General features: G+C 35.3%; 1 protein-coding gene across 1 annotated transcript in view; it reads left to right on the forward strand.

Annotated features, from left to right (window-relative positions):
- DNAH6 (dynein axonemal heavy chain 6) overlaps positions 1–22,541 on the forward strand; it is a 184,085-nt gene that overhangs the window by 125,205 nt on the left and 36,339 nt on the right. Inside the window, exons 57-64 of the mRNA XM_070935458.1 lie at positions 639–706; positions 4,595–4,775; positions 12,463–12,642; positions 13,419–13,652; positions 14,889–15,024; positions 17,662–17,819; positions 18,714–18,904; positions 20,963–21,123. Of these exons, the coding sequence (XP_070791559.1) occupies positions 639–706; positions 4,595–4,775; positions 12,463–12,642; positions 13,419–13,652; positions 14,889–15,024; positions 17,662–17,819; positions 18,714–18,904; positions 20,963–21,123 (1,309 nt within the window). The remainder of the gene's footprint in view (positions 1–638; positions 707–4,594; positions 4,776–12,462; positions 12,643–13,418; positions 13,653–14,888; positions 15,025–17,661; positions 17,820–18,713; positions 18,905–20,962; positions 21,124–22,541) is intronic.

Here is a 22,541-nt window from a genome sequence, read left to right on the forward strand (position 1 = left end):
TACAATATTGTAGCGCACATTTTAAATCTTCACCTATGATTTGAAACAGGGCAAGGAAAGGTACAACATAATGACATTACAATATGAGAAATAGTATATATTAGAAGATAAAGAAGAAGAAAGCATTGGACTATTAATTTTGGTGCCATTTCCATGTCACCATAAAATGATTTTGGTGGGGTAGTAAATGTTTTATAGTCCAACTGTGAAAAATCAATTCAAGGCCACAGTTACTGTATAACTTTTCAGAAGTAATGAGCAGTGTAACAACAACTGAAACTGATAAAGAATGTCATTTGTACTTGGGAATATCAAGTCCTATCAAAGCACATTAGCTTGCTGGTTTGGCAACAAGCTAAGGGACACGAGTAGTTCTTAACTGCTTTGCAAAATTCAGGGATATCTTAATGCCTTTGCAACCAGTTTCAGAGTTCAAAATATTTATAAAATATATAACTTTTATTTCATTAAAGGACCTTAATTGAGATTTATGGTTGAATAAACATCCACTAGACTGCAATGTGAATTTCCTGTTATCTTTTGAAGGATCATAAGTAACTTTTTATCATTATTTTTTTATCCGAATATAACATTTTTTTTGACATGCAGATGCTTTTCTTTTTTTCTTTTTCTTATAGGTGTGCATCAAAGTAACTATAATCAATTTCACTGTTACTCGATCTGGTCTGGAAGATCAACTGCTAAGGTATTGCTTCTATTTCTTAGTGTCATTTTTTTTAATATGTTTATAGCATATAGCAGGAGCCTCAGTCTTATAGACTGTGTGGGTGAATTCTGCACAATTTCTCTGTAGCCTCATCTCACCTGCATGAAGCAATATTAGTTTCTTCTATTATTGTTGTGAGGCATGAAAAAGTATTATGTATATTCATTAATTAGATTAAACAAAGTAGTGGAAACATAATATTCATCGGTAATAGAAAAATGTGTTTCACTGAAATAGGGTTGTGTGCTGATAAGCATTACAAAAGAACTTACTCATATTCCAAAATATGGTAATATCAATCTATCCAATGAGTTTTAATTAATTAATTAATTAAAATCTCCTCCATGCTCAAAGATCCAGCGTTGAGATGCTGATTACTGTATCTCTGTAAATGTCACTGTTCTTTCCAGCTTCCATTCAGAGGGTTGAGAACACCAGTTCTGCCATTTTTTATGTTATTATATTTTATTGTCTCTGGGGAGACTGTTGGGGAGAGGAGCAAAAAGGTGCGAAACATCCATTTGCATAGTTCAAAACAGGCCATGCCCTCATTTCTTATAGTTTCCAGACCATTTAATATGGCAGTGGCCCCACCATCCTATCACTTATAAATAAAACTAAGGAAAAAGACCTGCTTAAAACAACTGCTGTTCCCAGCCTGCCATTATCAACTCAACTGACGTGTTATCCTTTTGTAAAAGCTAAATAAACCTATACAGGGCTTAAAGTGGGGTTCCCCATTGTGGGAGGCCATACTGAAAACTGCTTAACCTCAAACTGAGTTTTTTGCCTGCCTCCCTAGCATCAGAGCTAGTTCTGACATTGGAGAACAAAATAGATGGGAACAAATATTTTCTGTTGACTGAACATTTTTCTCCTTCCTTGACACTTAGAGGCCAAACAGGAAACTAAGTAAAATTCCTCTTCAATCCAACCTTTTAGTACCAAACTTTTAATCCATAGCAAACTCATGGGTTGGTGGGGTTTTTTTTTACTAATTGGGAAAATTGATAGTAGGAAGATATTTATGAAAGCACTTACTGATATCTGGATCAACATTAAGAAGCTCTTGAAAGGAGTTATATAAAACACTAAACATTTTTATGTATTTTTTTTTTTATTCTACCTGGAAAATTAGAGTTCCAAATCATTGCTGCATAACAGTGTTTATTGTAAAAAAAAAAAAAAAAATCATTTGTAAGTTTGCCCAGAAGCTTCCACTGTGAGACCCCCTACACAGCTGGGAGAAAGCAATCAGACATTCACTGAAGAGTTAAATATAATTTCCTGCTTTGGAGAACTCTGGTTAATCTAGTTCATTGTGTTTATGATGCTGCACTTTAGTACAATATGCATATGCCTGCTGGGTTTATGATTCTAATGCCATCTCCTGAATGAGATTGTTTACACATGATTCTAAACAATTTTACCTTTATGTCAGTCGGTCTAATTTATATTTGGGAGGCATATAGTGAAATATTTCTAGAAAATCCTCTCTTTATTATAAACCTATAAGAAATTTAGAGACATTTATGACCAATAGGCTATGCTATAGTATCATGTTCTGATATTCTAATATTCTGTAGGTTTCTAGCAAAGCAAATTAAAAATTACCAAATGTTTAACAATGATTGCAATTAACATTTACCAAAATATTTCATGAAGTTCTTGCAATGAACCCTAATAATTCTCCCTAATGTTTTGAGGTAACTTTTGCCTTGTGAAATACTCAGTAAAAATTTAAAAGATGTATAAAAGGAGTGAGCCCGTTCTAAAAAGCAGAAAAAAAGAATTCATTGTTTTAGATAAATGAGATTATTTATGTTAATGTTTCCTTAATCAATTTCTTTTGCATCCAAGTTATGACAGCCTAGATTGCTTCTTGAATGGAGGGGCACCATGATTCAAAAAGCAAGGCATTATAATACATTTAAAGATTTGGTATCTTTTCAGTGAAAAGCCAGTTTGGTGTAGTGGTTAAGACATCAAGCTAGTTGCCAGGAGACTGTGAGTTGTAGTTCCTCCATAGACACAAAGCTAGTCATTTGGGCTAGTCACTTTCTCTCAAGGCTATGGCAAATCATGTGTGAAAAATATTACCAAGAAAACTGCAGGAACTTATTCAGGTAGTCTCTGAGAGAATCAGACATGATTAAACAGAAGAAAAATAAATATTCTTAGTAGCATGTTTCAAAAGGATATCAATGTGATTAAAGATATTTTCAGTGAAATTTGAGTAGTTTAATAATAAAATAACACATATGCACAAACAGATTGTTGGAAAACTGCAACTCTCACAATTCCCAGCTTTAACTCATCCTTAAACCAGCTTGAGGGAAAGTGCAGAAAGATTGTAATCTTCATAATGTTCAATGGCAGACAAATTGTTCTACAGCATGTCAATGTATGCATTTGTGACTACAATAAACACATTACTAATAATTACTTGAATAAAATTAAAAATTCTGACAAAATGTATCCCTCAATTTTGATATTTGCCAAATGCTACCAATACAAATAAACAATATTTATCTGGCAAAGTGAGGATGATTACTGCTAAAACAGCAGCCTTGCTTTCCATATTGAAATAGTTCCAATCTTTCAATTTTATCTCTATTGCTAGGGATTTCATAAATAATAAATATGTAAAAATAAATATATGTGTGTATATATTAATTTCTAAGCCTATTTTCTAATAGTATTTAAAATATCTTTTGTATATACATTGCACAGTAGCTTTACTATAAATTGTAAGGGAAAAAGTAGGAATCTACATGTATTCTTAAATTATGAGGTGATTTGGATAATGTATTGCTACAGGGCTAAGAATGATCATGATCAAATGCTTTTTTTCCTTCTTATGACAGAATTGAGTACAAATAGTCCTCGATTTACAACAGTTTATTTCATAACTTCAAAGTTACAATGGCCCTGAAAAAAGTGACTTGTGACCATTTCCCTCACTTATGACCATTACAGCATCCCTATGGTCACATGATTTACATTCTGATGCTTGACAACTGACTTACCTTTATTACAGTCGCAGTGTCCCGGAGTCATTTCTGACAAGCAAAGTCAATGAGGAAGCCAGATTCACTTAACAACTGTGTTACTAATTTAACAACTGCAGTGATTCACTTAACAACTGTGGCAAGAAAAGTCATAGAATGGGGTAAAATTCACTTAGCAAATTTCTCACTTAGCAACATAAATTTTGGGCTCAGTTGTGGTCTTAAGTTGAGGACTACCTGTAATCATGATAGCATTAATTCCAAATTACATTTGAATTTTTCATTTCTTCATTGATTTCTAAAAACAGTTGTCACATTTTGAAGATTTTTAGAAATATGTTTTCAAAGACAAGTGAAAATGGCTTCCTTTTCCAAATTCTTCATTGCATTCTCCTTCTTACTTTATTTTTGCCCTATAGGCAATCAGAATTGTATGCCCAAGCTCGCTTCACATTAAGCTGGTTTTTTGGGGGGAGGTGGGGAGGAGGGGGGGCGCTTCTCCCAAGCCTGCTGATCTTCTCTTTTGTGAATGTCAATTGTTTTTTTTTTCCCCTCTATAAAGCATCCCATCTAGCATTTGGGTGTCAGGGAAAGAGGCAAATAATAAAACCTGCATTATGACATAGCAATGCAATTTCTATCCTTCACAGGCTTGCATGCAGAATTAAGATGCAGTTAGAGAATAGTGGAGCATGTATTATAGTGTCATGATACTCATTTGGACATTATTGGGGTTGTGTTCCTGTGCTCCAAAGGATCAGAAATAAAGTATTTTTGTACCAAATAATGGTTAAAACATTAACTTATAATAATGGTGCTCATGTTCACCAATTGTACATTTTAACTATCATTTCAGTGATGTTGTGCGATTAGAGAGACCAGAACTAGAGGAACAAAGAACACAGCTCATTATCAGAATCAATGCTGATAAGAATCAACTGAAAGCAATTGAAGATAAAATTCTAAAAATGCTTTTTACATCAGAAGGGAATATTCTGGACAATGAAGAACTCATCAATACACTTCAAGATTCAAAGGCAGGAGCATTTTATGTCTGTCTGTCTGTCTATGACTTTTATCAATTTATACAGTATGTTTATCTACCTACCAACATATATACCTATCTTGTAGTTTTCAGTGATTATATTCTAGACAAGGTTATATTTGAATAATTGGGATAACTTATTTGACATTGTGCATATTACAAAGTGGACATACTATCATTTTTCATTAAGAAATAGATTTTATTTTTTAATTTTATGCAAACAATGGAATATGAAAAAGGATTACATGTAAAAACTTCTTGTTTATGCCAAGCTCACAAATCAGTTTATTAGGCTTTACATTACAGGGACATCATTAGATTTACAACATTTAGAAATATCACTTGCCAGCAACTACTTTGTGAGATGTAAATGCCTTATTCCCTATTGTGTAAATAATGTATATATGGGACATCGGGGGTTAACTTATTCTTTGGTTCCTAATGTATTCATAATTCACCACTCCCATCTTTGACTCCACCCCTTGTGTATATAAGGAGTCACCTTCACCATTTTCCCTGCTTCTATCTGTGAATATTCAGTGAATATAGAATGCCTGTTATAATTAAAGAGAAATATATTTAAGCCTCTAACTCTTATTATCATTATTGAGTCTGATCCTGAAAATATTGCAACAAGCTGGTAGCAGAGGATGGTTAATTGACTCAATAAATACTTAAAAATGTCTAAGAAAGATAGGCCCAACACCAGGGCCTACAGCAAAGAAATAGAAACTGAACAAGAAATAATCAACGAATCCGCAAACGCGATTTCGAGAGAATCCGAAGAATACACCACTGAAGAAGAAGAACTAATAAATGAAAATAATGACCAGGAGGAAATCGAAATAGAAAATAACGAACTCAGGTCAGAGATATTAAAACTATTAAAAAGCCAGAAGAATGATGAAAGCCTCATCGCGAATCTCCAAGAAATGCTGAAAAACAGCGGAGCAGCGAGAGAGAGAAACATCGCTAAAGAGAAACCCAAAGACCAAAAAACTGTGAGTGATATGACTACAGAGAAAGTCGTTATGAAAAAGAAAAGATATGATCCCGCGCGAAATTTTGAATGGCAGCCATCTTGGTTTCAACAAACCTCCAAAGTGAGCGAAGCAGAGCCAATCAAAATGCTCAGTTCAAAATTTCTGGCGCGAAAAACGTTATCAGACAACGAAAGTGAAAAGGAAGATTCAAACTCTTCAGAAGAACCAGAATCAGAAAGCGAAGACGACTTGACGAAATCCCAAGTAAAGTCAGCAATGAAGACGCTTCTTGCTGCATTTGGGCCAAAATTAAAAATTTCCAAAGCGACAACGAAGAAGCTAGAGAACAAGCCGATACCTCAAGACCTGCACGCTCCCATCCTGACTTCAAGAGCGACGACGCCCGAGCCCAGAGAGCCATGTCGATTCCGCCCTACACCGCAGACCGGATCAAGTACCAACGCACACAAAAGAAAGAGAAGAGCAGTCGCCGCCATCAAGACTCCTAAAACCGAGCCAGAAACCGACTCGTCTGAAGAGGAGCGGAGCGAGCGAGCTGCAATGGAGAGAACCTTCCACGACGACGCCAAAGAAGAAATGAGCAACGCGCATGTGCGAAACTACGTAGACGGTCCGGAAAGACTTGAACTGGCCAGAGAACCGCGCAGACTCGTTGCGAGCATCCCCATGCCGTTTTGCAATTTCCTGCACTTGCGAGACCACGGACTTCCTCAGGTTGTAAGTAATGGACAAAATAATGTGGGAAACTTACCCAGTGACTTCCCAAAACTTAGAGTTGATGGCATTAATTTGCAAGAATGGTATCAACAGCTCCAGGTTGTCTTTATGAAAGAAAATTTACTATTCTTTATCACTAGTCCTCCAAGAAGACCTTGGACTTTAAAAATAGATTGTTTACATCATAGAGCATTTTTCTTAATAATATCTAGCGTGTCTCCTGCAATGTATCATAGCATCAAACCAAACCTAACTGTGTCAGAAATAATTCAATGCATGTTTAATCTGTTTCACAGCGATAGTGTAGCTACCACTACAAGAATGTCTAAGGATTTCTTTTCTTCCAGAGTAAAACCAGGGGTTTCCATAAGTGAGCATTTGATATCTCTAAACAAAATAAGAGCTGAGCTGCATTTGAGGGGGGAAGTGATTTCAGATCAAACAATGAAAAGTGTTATTATCAATTCACTTGATTCATCATGGGATAGTTTTATGTCACACTTAGACACCATCAATCTAGGATATTTATCCATAGAAAGTCTATCTAACAAATTGATAGCAGAAGACAATTCAAGAAAAAATCGTTCCAGCAATCACACAGAACACAAATCTTTTAGGAAGGTAGCTTTCCAAGAAAAATACAATGAAGCTTTTAAATGCCATAATTGTGGGTCCAGGGAACACAATAGAAGAGACTGTCCCAAAATCTCAAAGGAGAGACATAGGTCAGAGTATAGGAGCAAATACAATTATAGACAGTCTTCCACAGATAGACATAAATATAGAAGCCCACTAAATTACAGAGAAAGTAGAGGGGGTAGAGAAAATTCAAAAGAGAGAAAATCTGGTTCACTGAATGGACTAAATAAACAAGACAGCACTAAAACACAACAAAATGAGAACAATAATTGGCTTATTGATTCTGGGGCAACCAACCACACCACTAATAACAAAAATATATTGTCTTCATTTACAGAAGATAAATTTGTAATAAAGGTAGCTAATCAAGAAAAGGTTCAAGTATTAGGCAGAGGAAATGTGACCTTGCCTGGCCTAGGAAAAATAGAGGGGGTATTGTTAATTCCAGAAATACCTCATAACATACTAAGTGCTATAAAACTAAGCAGAGATTCTGACATCAATATAGTTTTCTCAAAGGGGAAAGCAACTTTAGAGAAGGACAAAACAAATGTAGGCACTGTGATGATTAAAGGAGGCCTACCCTATCTAATAACAAAAGAAAGATGGTTACATAACATTGATTCAAATATGGAAGATTGTAGTGAGGCAGATGATGAAAATGTTAGTAACAGTGACAATGATGAATGTAAAATATCTCATGATCACGCAAATACACACAATGAGAAGAAACCAAGAATAGGTAAGCCAATTCATGATGAGTGTGCTCACATCTTGCATAGGAAGTTAGGACATGCAAGTTTTCCTGTAGTACAAAAAATGACTGAACACGCAGAAGGTGTCAAAATAAAAAATTGTGAAAATTATTTGGAATGCTCAGTATGTAAATCCACTAAACTAAAAACTAGTCCCAGACCAAAAAAATCCAACAGATCAACTAACAAAATTTTTGACTTAGTACATATGGACTTAGTTGGTCCATTAACTCCATCAATCACTTATAGAAAACGTTACTTCCTAACAATAGTAGACGATTACAGTCGCTATGGTTTTGTTTACACATTGAAACACAAGGATGAAACCTTTCAGAAATTTAAGGAATTCTACAAACGCATAGAAACACAACATAATGTCAGAATAAAACAAATTATGACAGATAGGGGATGTGAATTCATGTCTAAAGAATTCTCCCAATGGTTAAAGGATAGAGGAATGCTACATTTCACATCTAGTCCATTTTCTGCGTTCCAAAACGGGATTGTAGAGAGAAAGAATTCCACACTACAAACCATGATTAGGTGCACATTAGAGGATGCTGGTTTAGGCAAACAATTTTGGTCAGAAGCCTTACATTATTCAAATTACACTCAAAACAGAACCTGGTCCAGTATTGTGAATAAAACACCATATGAGGTGATGTATAATAGGAAACCTAAATTAGCACACATGCACATATTTGGAGTCACTGCAGACGTACACATACCTAAGCAGTTGAGGAGAAAGGGAGAAAACGTATCCAGAAGATTAAGATTTATGGGATATGAAACTGGCACCAAAGGGTACAGATTCATTGATAATAATAACAAATTTATAGTTTCCAGAACAGCTGTGTTCCATGAACAGGCCAATTGGTCTAAATTACATCTTAATGAAATATTTCCAAATAAATGCAAAGATACAAAATCTTGTGAGGAAGGGACAATAGAAAATCAAAATATCAACAAAAATAAAAACAAAACCAAAACTTGGACAAATAGTCAGCACAAAATAAAGACAGACACATTAACCAAAAAAGAAGCAAGATATTTGCATGATTACCATAGCAAACCTGAAAGAGCTATTAGAAACAATAGAAATCAAATACCAAATAAATACAGAGATTACATAATGCATATGGATGGTGAACAAATGACACCTAATACATATGAGGAAGTATTAAAACTCCCTCGTGAAGAAAAAGAAAAGTGGGAACTAGCTATGAAAAAAGAGATGGAAAGTTTGCAAGGATTAAATGTGTTTACACCTGCGATAGCACCTAAAGATAAAACAATTATAGGTACCAGGTGGATTTATAAAATTAAGAATCTAGAAGGAGGCAATACTCTATACAAAGCTAGATTGGTTGCACAAGGTTATGCACAAAAATATCCGGAGGACTATACTGACACGTACTCCCCCACAGTAAGAACAGAGAGTGTTAAAACAGCTCTAGTAGTGGCATCTGCACTCAACCTTGATGTATTTCAATATGACATACAGACTGCGTATTTACACGCAAAGCTAGATAAGGAAATATATGTAAGAGCACCACACAGTCAATACACTAATAAGAATGAAATTTGGCTATTGAACAAGAGTCTATACGGATTAAAGCAATCTGGCAAAAGATGGTACGATTGCTTGGTAAAAGTGCTTAAGACCATGGATTTCAACGCTACCACTGCTGATAACTGTTTCTTTGTAAAAAAGAGTGATGATCACATTGAATTTGTATTAATTTATGTAGATGATATTTTATATATAGGAAAACACAAGGAGAGAAGAGAAACCTTTGTAAACAAGCTAAACGAACATTTCTCGTTGAAATCTCTAGGTAAAGTAAACAAATACCTTGGTGTACAAATTAACAAAACTAGAAGGGGATTCAAACTTACTCAGAAAGATAAAATCATTGAACTTCTGAACAAATGCAATTTAAACAATGCCAAACCATGTGACACTCCTATGCAAACTGATTTCCTTAGAAACACTGATGAATCTTCCCCTGAATTCAAGGATAATACATTTTATAGATCAGTCATAGGTTCACTTCTTTATATATCTAATTGGACCAGACCAGATATTGCATTACCACTCAACTTATTGTCAAGATATGTTAGCAAACCTACATTGTATCATTGGGAAGCGGTCAAAAGAATTCTAAGATATCTGAAAAGCACATTAGACTTTTGCTTAGTATTAGAACCTAGTAATAATAAAGAACCAAAACTTACATGTTACGCTGATGCGGATTGGGCTGGAGATATATCATGCAGAAAAAGCACTTCTGGTTATATTTTTCTATTAAATGACTGTCCAGTTTACTGGTACACTGGTAAACAAGAACTGGTAGCCACTTCGACCACAGAAGCGGAATATGTTTGTTTGTCCAAAGCTGCAAATAACCTTGTATGGTTTAATGACTTGATTTCAGATGTTTGGAAAAAACCTGCTTTGCCTTTTGTTATGCATGAAGATAATAAAGCAGCCATTGAAATATCCAGATCCGATGCCATTGGACAAAGGTCCAGGCATATAGATATAAAATTTAAGCATGTGAGACAATTGTCTCAAGATGGATTTATCAAAGCAGTGCATTGTGATACCTCTGAACAATTAGCTGACATATTAACGAAGCCTTTACCTTCAAAACAGCACAAATATTTAACATCAAAATTATATGTCTTATATTGTCCTGAATCTGAATGTAATTGGTGTTGTATAGCGAACCGGCATTTAGAGGGGGATTTGTGAGATGTAAATGCCTTATTCCCTATTGTGTAAATAATGTATATATGGGACATCGGGGGTTAACTTATTCTTTGGTTCCTAATGTATTCATAATTCACCACTCCCATCTTTGACTCCACCCCTTGTGTATATAAGGAGTCACCTTCACCATTTTCCCTGCTTCTATCTGTGAATATTCAGTGAATATAGAATGCCTGTTATAATTAAAGAGAAATATATTTAAGCCTCTAACTCTTATTATCATTATTGAGTCTGATCCTGAAAATATTGCAACATACTTCAGTTCATAGTTCTAACATAAACAATCTCCTTCATATTTCAAGGCAATTTAGAGCAATTAATCCACCTTAGAAACACAGTCTCCAGTTATATCCTACTAATCTAGGGGTGAAATGCTCCTGGTTCGGACCGGCTCGGGCGAGTAGGTAGCAATGGCAGCGGGCAGTTCGAAGAACCATAGCAAAAATCCCTGCCCCCACCCCCCATGCCCAGCTGAGCCGCACGATCATCAGAGCCTTTTTTTCTTTTAAATGGCTCTGACCAGCCAAGCTCTGACGATCCCAGCTGAGTTGCCTACTAATCAAGCAACTCAGCTTGGATCGCCAGAGCCATGTAAAAGAAAAAAAGTTTCTTTTTTTCTCCCCCACCCCCCACCACCCCCGCCTCCAGCTTGCTTACCTTAGCTGCTGGTCACAATGCTGTAATACCTGCAATCCATTGCATCAGCAAGCAACTGAATCTCCCTGCCTGCAATCAAGCTCATCAGTGAGCAGCTCTATCTGCAACTTTAAGATTTGTGGACTTCAACTCCCAGCAAAGCTGGCTGAGGAATTCTGGGAGTTGAAGTCTACAAGTCTTAAAGTTGCCAAGGTTGGAGACCCCTGTTCTATTGGGTAAGTTTTTTTCCCCTTTGGGAGCTTTAAAAAAATAGTTAATTGGGGTTTTTTTTAGTTGTTCTTTTTTTAGACTTAGCCATTTAAAGTTTAGGAAGTTTTAAATTTAGCTGCTTTTATATAAAAATAAAAATAAAATAAAATAAAATAATAATAAAATAAAAGCTTTCTGAGATTTAGTGTGTTTCTGTACTGTTTCACTCTAACTACACAAACATACAAAATCTCACAAAGCTGTATGTGGAATTGTGTGTGTGTAAAGTGTGAAAGTTGGTTTTTTGGGCTTTTTGTGCCTGTGTGAGGTTCCTGCTTGTTGCAGGGGCCATTTTGGGTCTAGCATAGCTGCTTTTATATTGTGGGTGAGCCAGTTGTGTTGTGTTGTGTTTTGTAGATTAAAAAAGGGCAAAGAAGTGACATTGACTTGGCCACGCCCACCTTACCACCAAGCCACGCCCTCCCAGTCACCTTACCACCAAGCCACGCCCACAGAACTGGTAGCAAAAAATTTTAGATTTCACCCCTGTACTAATCCTAATGTGAGAAAATTTACATACTGTAACTGAGTACGGTTTCAACCCATTGAACACCTAAAAAGGATATACAAAAATGAAATATTCTTGTTGTTATTATCCATGTCTTCCCAAAAATGGTACAGCAGGTTTCTTTTGTGAAAATTTTTTTCCATGTTTAAAATGAGCCCATATTATAGTGATTAGAAACAACATTAGGATCAAGAAGACTCAAGTTTAAAATTATCCTCTGCCCTGGGTGACTTTAGGCCTGTTACTCTCAAACCTATTTTTTAGGGACTTTGTGGAGGAAAATTGGATGAGGCCATTTTATGTAAACTGCTTTGAGAGATTGGGGGAGGAGGGAATATAAGACCTTAAATAAAATTTATAATTTGTGCTTTTAGATTACCTCTGGTGCCATTAAAATAAGGCTTGTAGAAGCAGAAACTACAGAAGAAAAGATAAACGCTGCTCGTGAAAAATATCGCCCTGTTGCTACTCGAGGATCAGTTATGTATTTTGTAATTGCAAGTCTTTCCGATATTGATCCAATGTATCAGTTTTCTTTAAAATATTTCAAACAGGTTGGTAACTTTTCTTTCAACTGCATATTTTCATTAGCTATTTTTTTTTCTCATGAAAAACAGACATAACAATGACAATTTCCTTAGAGGTGGGTTTCAGCAGGTTCTGACCAGTTCTGGAGAACTGGTAGCAGAAATTTTGAGTAGTTCGGAGAACCGGTAAATACCACCTCTGACTGGTCCCGCCCACATCTCTTCTCTGCCTCCCGAGTACCAATTGATTGGGAGGAAATGGGGATTTTGCAGTAACCTTCCCCTGGAGTGGAGAGGGAATGGAGATTTTACAGTATCCTTCCCCTGTCAAATTGGCGGCCCGCGGGCTGGATGCATCACATGCAGGCCTTGCCCACCCCAGCTCTGCAAATGGAAAAAACATTGCAAAATGTCATGTGACGTGGCAAGTTTGACAACTGTGGTATAGGGTCTCTTGCTTGAGCAGGGATTGGACTAGAAGACCTCCAAGGACCCTGTCAACTCTGTCATTCTGTCACTTGGAGTCAGGCAACACGTAAAATTAATTAAAATTAGTTGGTCCCATGCTTTGGGCCAGTCACCATCTCTCAGTCCAACTCACCTACAGTTTTGTTGTTGTGGAAAAAATAAGAGGGGGAAGGAATATTAGGTATGTTCACCACTTCTATTTATTTATAAAAACAATAAAGGCCAGATGAAAAAGTCTTTAAAAATCTAAATTAATGTTCTGCTTCTTTTTTTTTTTAATTTCAGGATCTCACTTTCCCTATCCTCTTTAATGCCCATTTTCTTTTTCTTTGTAGCTATTTAATACAACAATTGAAACTTCTGAAAAAAATGATGTTCTGGTATTGCGATTAGCAATCCTACTTAGTCAGACTCTCTATGCAACTTACACGAATGTTTCCCGAGGCCTTTTTGAACAGCACAAACTCATCTACAGCTTCATGCTGTGCATTGAAATCATGCGGCAGAAAGAAGAACTTACAGACCTTGAATGGAATTTTTTCCTGCGTGGAACTGCTGGTTTGGATAAGGTATTTTGGGCATGATTTTTATAATTAGTGAAATTTCAAATCTCTATTTTTGGCCATTGTAAACAAGAGGTTAGCATTCCACATTCTAATTGAGAATTTAAAGAAAACAAAGAAAAACAAAACATCCTTATACAAATAGTTACCAATAGTTCTTGTTGTTAAAGGATAGCTTTGTGCTGTTTGTTTAATTGAATATACTTTTATTAGTCAATGACCAAAATAAAGTTTCTGCCTGTCTGTCTACCAAACACCCTTACACCTATAAGAAACAATTAATAGAGATACAACCATTCAGGATACAGCCAAGTATACTGTCGGTAAACAAGGAAAGGCCTGGGCAGTATTAGGCTGAGACATTCCTTTTCTGTAGGTATTAGCCTTCAAATCAACTTAATTTTGAAATGCCCAGAAAGGTGCTGTTCTTTTTGATGTTTTAGAGTACATAAAGGGGAAGAAACAGAAAGAGCACCAAAAATAGAAAAACTCTAAAAAAAGGATAGAGAGTCCTCAGCCAAAATATCTGCTGCTAAGCAAGGCAATTGTTAAGTAGTCACACCTAATTTTATTACTTTTTTTGCCACAATTGTTAAGCGAATCATTGTGGTTGTTAAGTGAATCATGTGGTCATTAAGTAAATCTGGCTTATCCCATTGACTTTGCTTGTCGGAAGCCGACTAAGAACATTGTGAATGGCAATCATGTGATCTTGGGATGCTGTAACTGTCATAAATATGTGATGGCTGCTAAGCGCCTGAAATACTGATTACTGGGAATGTTGTGACAGTCATAAGCACAAGGAGCGGTCATAAGTCACTTTTTTCAATGTTGTAAATTCAGGTAATTACTAAAGGACAGAATAGAATAGAATAGAATAGAATAGAATAGAATAGAATAGAATAGAATAGAATAGAATAGAATAGAATAGAATAGAATAGAATAGAATAGAATTCTTTTATTGGCTAAGTGTGATTGGACACACGAGGAATTTATCTTGGTGCATACACTCCAAGGAATGGTTGAAAGTCAAGGACGACCTGTATCCATACTGTTATCATTAAGCAGTTGATCAGAGATCTGAGATTAAGGATTGATCAGAAAACTAGGCAGTACAGTAATTACGTCATGCTTTGAATATTCTTCAACTGTATTCCTGTTTTATCTAATGTGTAGGCTGAATATATTCTCTATACAACTTTTGCCCATTTTGCTTTACACATCTATCATCTTTGTTAACAGGAGCGGCCTGCCAAACCTCAGATTCCATGGCTGGAAGAAAATACGTGGTTTATGTGCTGTGACTTAGAAGAAACACTTCCAAGTTTTGAGGGCATTCAAAAAGACATATTGCTCAAGCCCATTTTCATTAAACTAGGTAACATATTTCTGAAAAGAGATTGTAAAAAATGTTTATACAAGAAATGGTTTTATGCTCTTGCTGCATAAATTGGATTCCTCTCAAATAATTAAATTCCCTTTTTAAGATTGCTTACTGTGTATAATCTAATTGTATTTTGTAATGGTTAATAAGAGTTAGTTAGCTTGGTTTAATTGGTTTAGTTAGGTTGGTTGGCTGGTTAGTTAGTTAGTTAATTAGTTAGTTAGTTAGAAGATTGGGCTACCATTTGTCTGAAATGGTATAGCATTTCCTGCCTGTGCAGGGGATTGGACTAGAAGACCTCCAAGGTCCCTTCCAATTCTGTTATTCTGTTATCCTGTTAGTTAGTTACTATAAAGATCTTGTTTTCCAAACTAGACAGCATAGGTGGGAGAATGCTTAAAGGTGTTCTTTCTGGCTAGTTAGTTTGATCTACTCCAAACCTCTCCCAGGGGGAAGAACTATAGCCATGTAAAGCAAGTGCAGCTGCCACTTCATTTTATGTTTTAAACGTTCACATTAGAGACATTTGCATAAGATAGAACAATATCAGAAAAGCTTGCATTGGGAAATACAAATGGTAAGGAAAGTATTTTAATCGTACACAACTTTGTTATTTTTGTTTATATATTTGGGGTTTTTTAGAGACTTTTAAAAAGATAAACCTTGTGGGATTCAGTCTAGTGTTGCTGTCTGCAATGGCAGACTGCTTTTTAGTGATTCCACTGTGGGAGAGATCCATGCTAAATTTCTTTTTAAGTTCCCTAATGACAGTCTCAGCAACTAAAGCCTACTTTATCAACTGGTATTTGCATAATTGGAGCCTCTTCCTTTGTCAGCAAATACTCCCATTAAGACAGTATCCTGACTGTCTGCAAGCCATGGTTTGCAAATCAAGAGGCAACTTGGGGGATATGGAATCTCTCCTATTTTTCCATTCCACTCCATTGTTTTTATAATCTTTTAAAATGCCAGTTTCTAATAGTAATAGCTCTCACAACATCTTCCAATAAAAAGTTTTTTTAAAAAACCACAATAACATTGATACCATTCCCAAATTCTGCTTCCTTGTTCTTTTTTTGTCATGTGTAATAGTGCTACATTTAAACTAATTATATATCACGCTAATTAGAGTTGATGGCAACCAGGATTTAAAATTAGGGTTTGAAAGCATGCTAAATGAAATTAGAGTCAGATCAGGAAAAAGAACTACATGAGTAAAGCAGGCAAATTAAACATCCAGTGCATTTTTCACAGGAGACCTTTTTGGTAATATTCCATTTTTTTAGAGTACTGGTAGTGTTTGACTTACAACAGTTCGTTTAGTGACTGTTTGAAGTTACAACGGCACTGAAAAAAAGGGATTCATGACCATTTTTCACACGACTGTTGCAGCATGCCCATGATCGTGTGATCAAAATTCAGATGTTTGGCAAATGGTTCATATTTATGATGGTTGCAGTGTCCCGGGGTCATGTGATCCCCTTTTGCGACCTTCTGACAAGCAAAGTCAATGGGGAAGTCCGATTCACTTAACAACCGTGTTACTAATTTAACAACTGCAGTGATTCACTTAACAACTGTGGCAAAAAAGGTCGCAAAATGGGGCAAAATTCACTTAACAAATTTCTCACTTAGCATCATAAATTTTGGACTCAATTGTGGTCCTAAGTCGAGGACTACCTGTAAAGGGAATACCCTTCCATTAGAATTAAGATTTTCTTCATCTTTTCCAATATTGCAGAAACTTTTCTAAAGAGCATTTGATTAGTTTGTTATTTTAATTTACTCTAATTTGAATTAATTTTATGGGTTTAATTGTTTTATTTATCTTTTTCTGATTTATTTTATTTATTTTTATAAATTGTATGTTAACTTCAGTTTATTATTGGTTGTTTTAATTTCTTTATATTGACACGTATGTCTTAACTACATGTAAGTTTTATCAACCAATGTGTATCTGTATTGATTCCCAATGACTGATTCTCAATAGAATGACTGATTAAATAATAATTAAATTAAATTAAATTAAATTAAATTAAATTAAATTAATTAAATTAAATTAAATTAAATTAAATTAAATTAAATTAAATTAAATTAAATTAAATTAAATTAAATTAAATTAAATTAAATTAAATTAAATTAAATTAAATTAAATTAAATTAAATTAAATTAAATTAAATTAAATTAAATATGGGATATACACTTACTACCACATGATCTCCAAAGAGATATCATTATGGCCATATTGTTTAAAAGATCCATATTTTTAATGATCCGTGTGGAGATCTATTAGATCTATTCTAATACCATATCAACCCCATTGTGAAAATGACTTTTTTTTTTTTTTAATTTGATTTATATGCCGCCCTTCTCCGAAGACTCAGGGCGGCTTACAATGTGCTCAGCAATAGCCTTCATCCTTTTGTATATTTATACAAAGTCAGCTTATTGCCCCCACAAACTGGGTCCTCATTTCACCTACCTTAGAAAGGATGGAAGGCTGAGTCAACCTTGAGCCTTGGCGAGATTCGAACCCTGCAGTAATTGCAGGCAGCTGGTCTTAAGCAGCTTAATAACAGGGTGCCTTAACCCCTTGTACTACCAAGACTTGAAACTATTACAATTTTTTAGGACAACTTGATATTCGTATCAATCCAGAAGAGTGGGAAGGCTATAAGTCTGACGTTGACGAAAAGAAAAAAAAAGATGACAAGCCATACATTCCCTGGGATAGTAGGCTGACCATGTTTCAGAAATTAATTATAGTGAAATGTTTTGTGGAAGAGAAGGTAAGTTTTCTATTGAGAATTTAAGGCATTGTTGCTATTTTAGTAGTGTCCTTTCAGGAATCCAGGAAGAAAAGCTACTCTCCTTCATTCCCAATAAGATGTTAGTGGTTTAGACTCGACATTCTTAAACTTTTTGTCCCTGGATCCCTTGAAGAATCTAGTGAAACTCATGGATGCCTTCTCAGAAAATTATATTTTAAAAATAAATATATACACATAGATTGGGTTGAAATGAAATGCAATGCAAAAAATCATGACTTGACTTTGATTGATTTTTTTTAACTGTCATAACTGAACGGTTGCTAAACAAGGCAGTCAGTAAGAAAGGACTACCTGTAGTTTATAATAAAATATAGCTAGTCTTCAACTTACAACAGTTCATTTGGTGACCATTCAAAGTGACAATTGCACTGAAAAAAGTGATTTATGACCGTTTTTCACACTGCAGAATCCCAGTGGTCATGTGATCAAATTTCAGACAGTTGGAAACTGACTCATAATTATGAGGGTTGCAGTGTCTCAGGGTCATGTGCTCCCCTTCTGCAACCTTCTGACAAGCAAAGTTAACAGGGAAGCCAGATTCATTTAACAACCATGTTACTAACTTAACAACTGCATTGATTCACTTAACAATTGTGGCAAGAACAGTCGTAAAATGGGGCAAAATTCACTTAACAAATATCTCACTTAGCAACAGAAATTTGGGGCTCAATTGTGGTCATAAGTTGAGGAGTTCCTGTATACTCAAATAAGTAACCGATTTAACTTTATATGAATAGTGTTCAAAAATAAGTGCAATTATTGTTCCACTATTTTTATTCATACTGGAACCAGATGTACTTGCGTACCCCTTATGCTGTTGCGCTAGCAAATTAACTGTGTTGCTATTTCTAGATTGTATCAGCACTTACCGAGTTTGTAATGGAGAATCTTGGGAAGCAATTCATTGAGAATCCTCCAGTTGATCTGGCAACTCTTTACCAAGATATGTCTCCTGCCACACCGCTGGTGTTCATTTTAAGTACAGGCTCTGACCCCATGGGAGCTTTCCAAAGATTTGCAAAAGAGCGAGATTATTCAGAACGGTATAGATTGTCATTCTGTATTCTATATGACACATAATACCATTTAAATGTAAAACTATGCATTCTTTTCATTTGACTATTCAAGATGGTGTATTAAGAATTGTTTTTTAAAAAAATGGGATTATATACATGCATGATAAACTTCTTGAAAAAGGCTGCCGTGCAAAATATAAGAAAAGATGCCAAATATCCCCAGGTTATGTAGTTTTTAGCAGCACTATGACCCATTTAAATGGTCTACATTTAATTCTCGTTCTGGAGTCTTCCATTTTCCTTTCTAATAAGTAGTATGCTGTCACTAGTGACAACATTTAGTTCTGATTGGATTCATTAATGAGAACTGTTGCCTCAATAAGAAGGAAAAAAATATTTTGTTTTTGACATCTGTCTTGCCTGTTTTGAAGTTGGATGAATCAGACGTGACATTTTAATGCTGATAATTTTTAAAAAGAAGCTGCCAAAACCTCAAGCAGTGATACATTTAATGTTTTAGTTCTCTATTTTTAAAAATATAAGAAAGGAGACCATGTGAAGAAAAAATAGAGCAGTAATAATTAAACTTTGCCTGTACTTATTAATACTATGCTAAATATTCATATGTCGTAATTTGGCCACTGGCTGACAGTATTTAGCTGCTCTATTCTGGCTTCAGTTCCAGCCAAGTAAACTGTCAAATTAGATTCGTATGCATTAAAGATATATTTGCTCCTCTGGACATTTTGAGTCTCGTGCTCTTCCCTAATGTGATGCCAAACTAGAGATCTTTTATGAACAGTATAAAAATGTTCACAAACATTTGTCCCCTGCTTTGGTTTATCTGGCATGCATATGACTAAATCTGATATATAATTTAAAAAACTGCTCATCTATCTCACAAAGGGGTACACAAGGGAAAATTAATTTTTTCCTTAGTCATTTGTAGAATAGAAATAGTAGCATGTATTCATAGCTCCAACAATATTGAGCTCTCAATAATTTTATTGGAAAAAAAATGACCCACGATAGTTGGATACCTATTCAAAGAGAGAGGTGCTGCTGTTACTGAAACAAAGCAAAGCAAGCCAAGGACAATCCATCAGGCAGATGATAAGCCTTTGCTTTTTGCTGTTTGAATAGGACTGTCAAATAGTCAGGATTTCAAATATGATTATTTGTTTCAGAGGCTGGTACCACTTGTAGAACTAAAAGAGGAGACCCTTTTGCACTTCATTGGGTTCAAAGAGTGATTGAGGGCAGACATACCTTTTTTGGGTCATGCCTAAGAGCTTTGATATGTTACCATTTTTCTTGGGACAAAGACTTCATGGAACTTTCAAAATAAGTTTTTATTGCCTTCACTTTGAGCTTTGCAACTTTCAGGTTTCACAGGGAGATGGTGTGAGTTATACAACTGATTCATGTCAGCTGTATTTGAGAAGGTCTAGCCCGGGGGTGTCAAACTCACAGCATCACATTGTCATCACGTGACGTATCGTGACTTTCCCCCCCCTTCGCTAAAATGGGTGGGCCTGGCCACCGTGTGATGCATCCAGCCCACGGGCCACAAGTTTGACACCCCTGGTCTAGCCTGAGGATTTTCCACCGTTTCAAAAATACATAGCTGTTCCTACTGGTTGAGGCACCTGTACAAAAAGGCTTGTTAATCATTTTAAAATGATTAACTGCATTAATAGTTTGAATTTTATCAAACATTTCTTCTTATATTTTTAATGAGGCATGTAGAAATGTTTTAAATAAATACAATAAAAGAAATAAATGAATAAAGAGAGCAGGTAACGTGAACTCTGAGTGTGGGATGTATTCAGTATCAAGTAATAAAACTGCTTTTCAGAAGACGGATATTGTAGTCCAGATTCATAATAACGTAGCATACAAAACATCCTGTATTGATTTCAGTGGATAAATAAATGATTGCTCAGTTTATGTGAAAGTTGAATTATTTTTATGTTTAGATGTATATAATTGATCCTGCTAACCACTAATATTTAAATAGAATATTTAAATAATGTATTTCAGATATGTATAATATGAATACTAACAAAATGCATTGATTTTCAGAGTGCAATCAATCTCCTTAGGACAAGGACAAGGACCTATTGCTGAAAGAATGATTAAGGATGCACTGAGAACAGGAAACTGGATATTTCTTCAGAATTGCCATTTAGCTGTTTCATGGATGTTACCAATGGAAGAGCTCATAAAAACATTTACAGAGCCAGGTAAGTATTTTAAAATTATTTTTCTTTCTCGGGAATGTTTCATCTGAAAGAATTCAAAGTTGATTCAGAATTTAAACTACGGGGCCATGTTGGAGGTTGGGGGTAGATTGTAACATTTAAAAGAAAGGTTGGTGAAAAGTTGGTGATCTTCTGAATATTTCAATCCTATAATTTAATAGCTACAACGTTTCTATGAGTATTTTACTTTCCTACTGCAGTTCTTGAGATTGAAACATTCCTGACAGAAGGTTTTACATACCTCTTATTTTTAATGGTTATCACTTTTTTCACAAACATTATCTCAGTTATCCTCGCAATAACCTCGTAAAATGGAACCTGATTATTATTCCCATATTGCTGAACAGTTGCTGAAAAAAAATGGGTTGGCTGTAGGCTCTTGGCAATAGAAGACAAGACTTGAATCATGGGATTTCATTTCTTGGTTCATTTTCTGTTGAATAAACTAAACAGAATAGGCAATTATATATAATGTCCAGAAGAAGAATGGAATGATGCTGCCTTGAGCGTTTATGGGAAAAATGGGATAGAAATCTAACAAATAAATAAAAATTCAAAAATAATCACTAGGAAAATGTTAAATTATTTGGAAAGGAATATGAGGGAAAGGGTGGGAATCCTCATTCCTTTTTGCAGCAATAGTTTATTTTCCCCCCAATCTATTTATGTCAATAGATTTATATTATGTTGAGTTTAACCTTTAACCTCTGTCCTACACAGTCTTGATTTCTTTGTGTTCTAATTGAAAGAAACAGTTGTATCTCTTTGGGTCTATGATAAAAATGTTTCACCCATGTACAGGTAGTCCTTGATTTAAAACCAGTTGGTTCAAAGTTACAATGGACACCCCCAAAAGGTACTTATGACCCAATATCTCTGGGCCACTGCCACCTAGTCATATGACTGCGTTTTCAGTGCTTGGCAACTGACATACACATCTACATCATTGTAGCAACCCAGGGCTACATGATTGCAATTTACAATATTTTTGCCAGAAATATGGCATTTACTTCCAGTTTCAGGGGAAAAAACTGCTTAATGACTGCAAGACTCAGTTAACTTAAGAACTACCTGTATTGTAGATGAAAATATATTCTTTGTTCAGTGGTGGGATTCAAGTAATTTAACAACCGGTTCTCTGCCCTAATGATTTCTTCCAACAACCAGTTTGCCAAACTGCTCAGAAAGTTAACAACCGGTTCTCCTGAAGTGGTGCGAACTGGCTGAATCCCACCACTGGCTTTGTTGCTTTGCCACCTTTCAGAAATATATACAGTTTATGTTCATCACAGAAACTTAGGTCACATTCAGCACGAAAAGTTTAGAATTATTAGTTTTCATATTGCTTCCTGTGTTTAATTTTTATTTAATAGAATCTGCTGAAAAGTGAGGAATAGTAA

Source organism: Pituophis catenifer, unplaced genomic scaffold (assembly GCF_029215685.1).
Source record: "Pituophis catenifer annectens isolate HBS135680 unplaced genomic scaffold, rPitCat1.0.hap2 SCAF_2, whole genome shotgun sequence".
Taxonomy (NCBI): Eukaryota; Metazoa; Chordata; class Lepidosauria; order Squamata; family Colubridae; genus Pituophis; species Pituophis catenifer.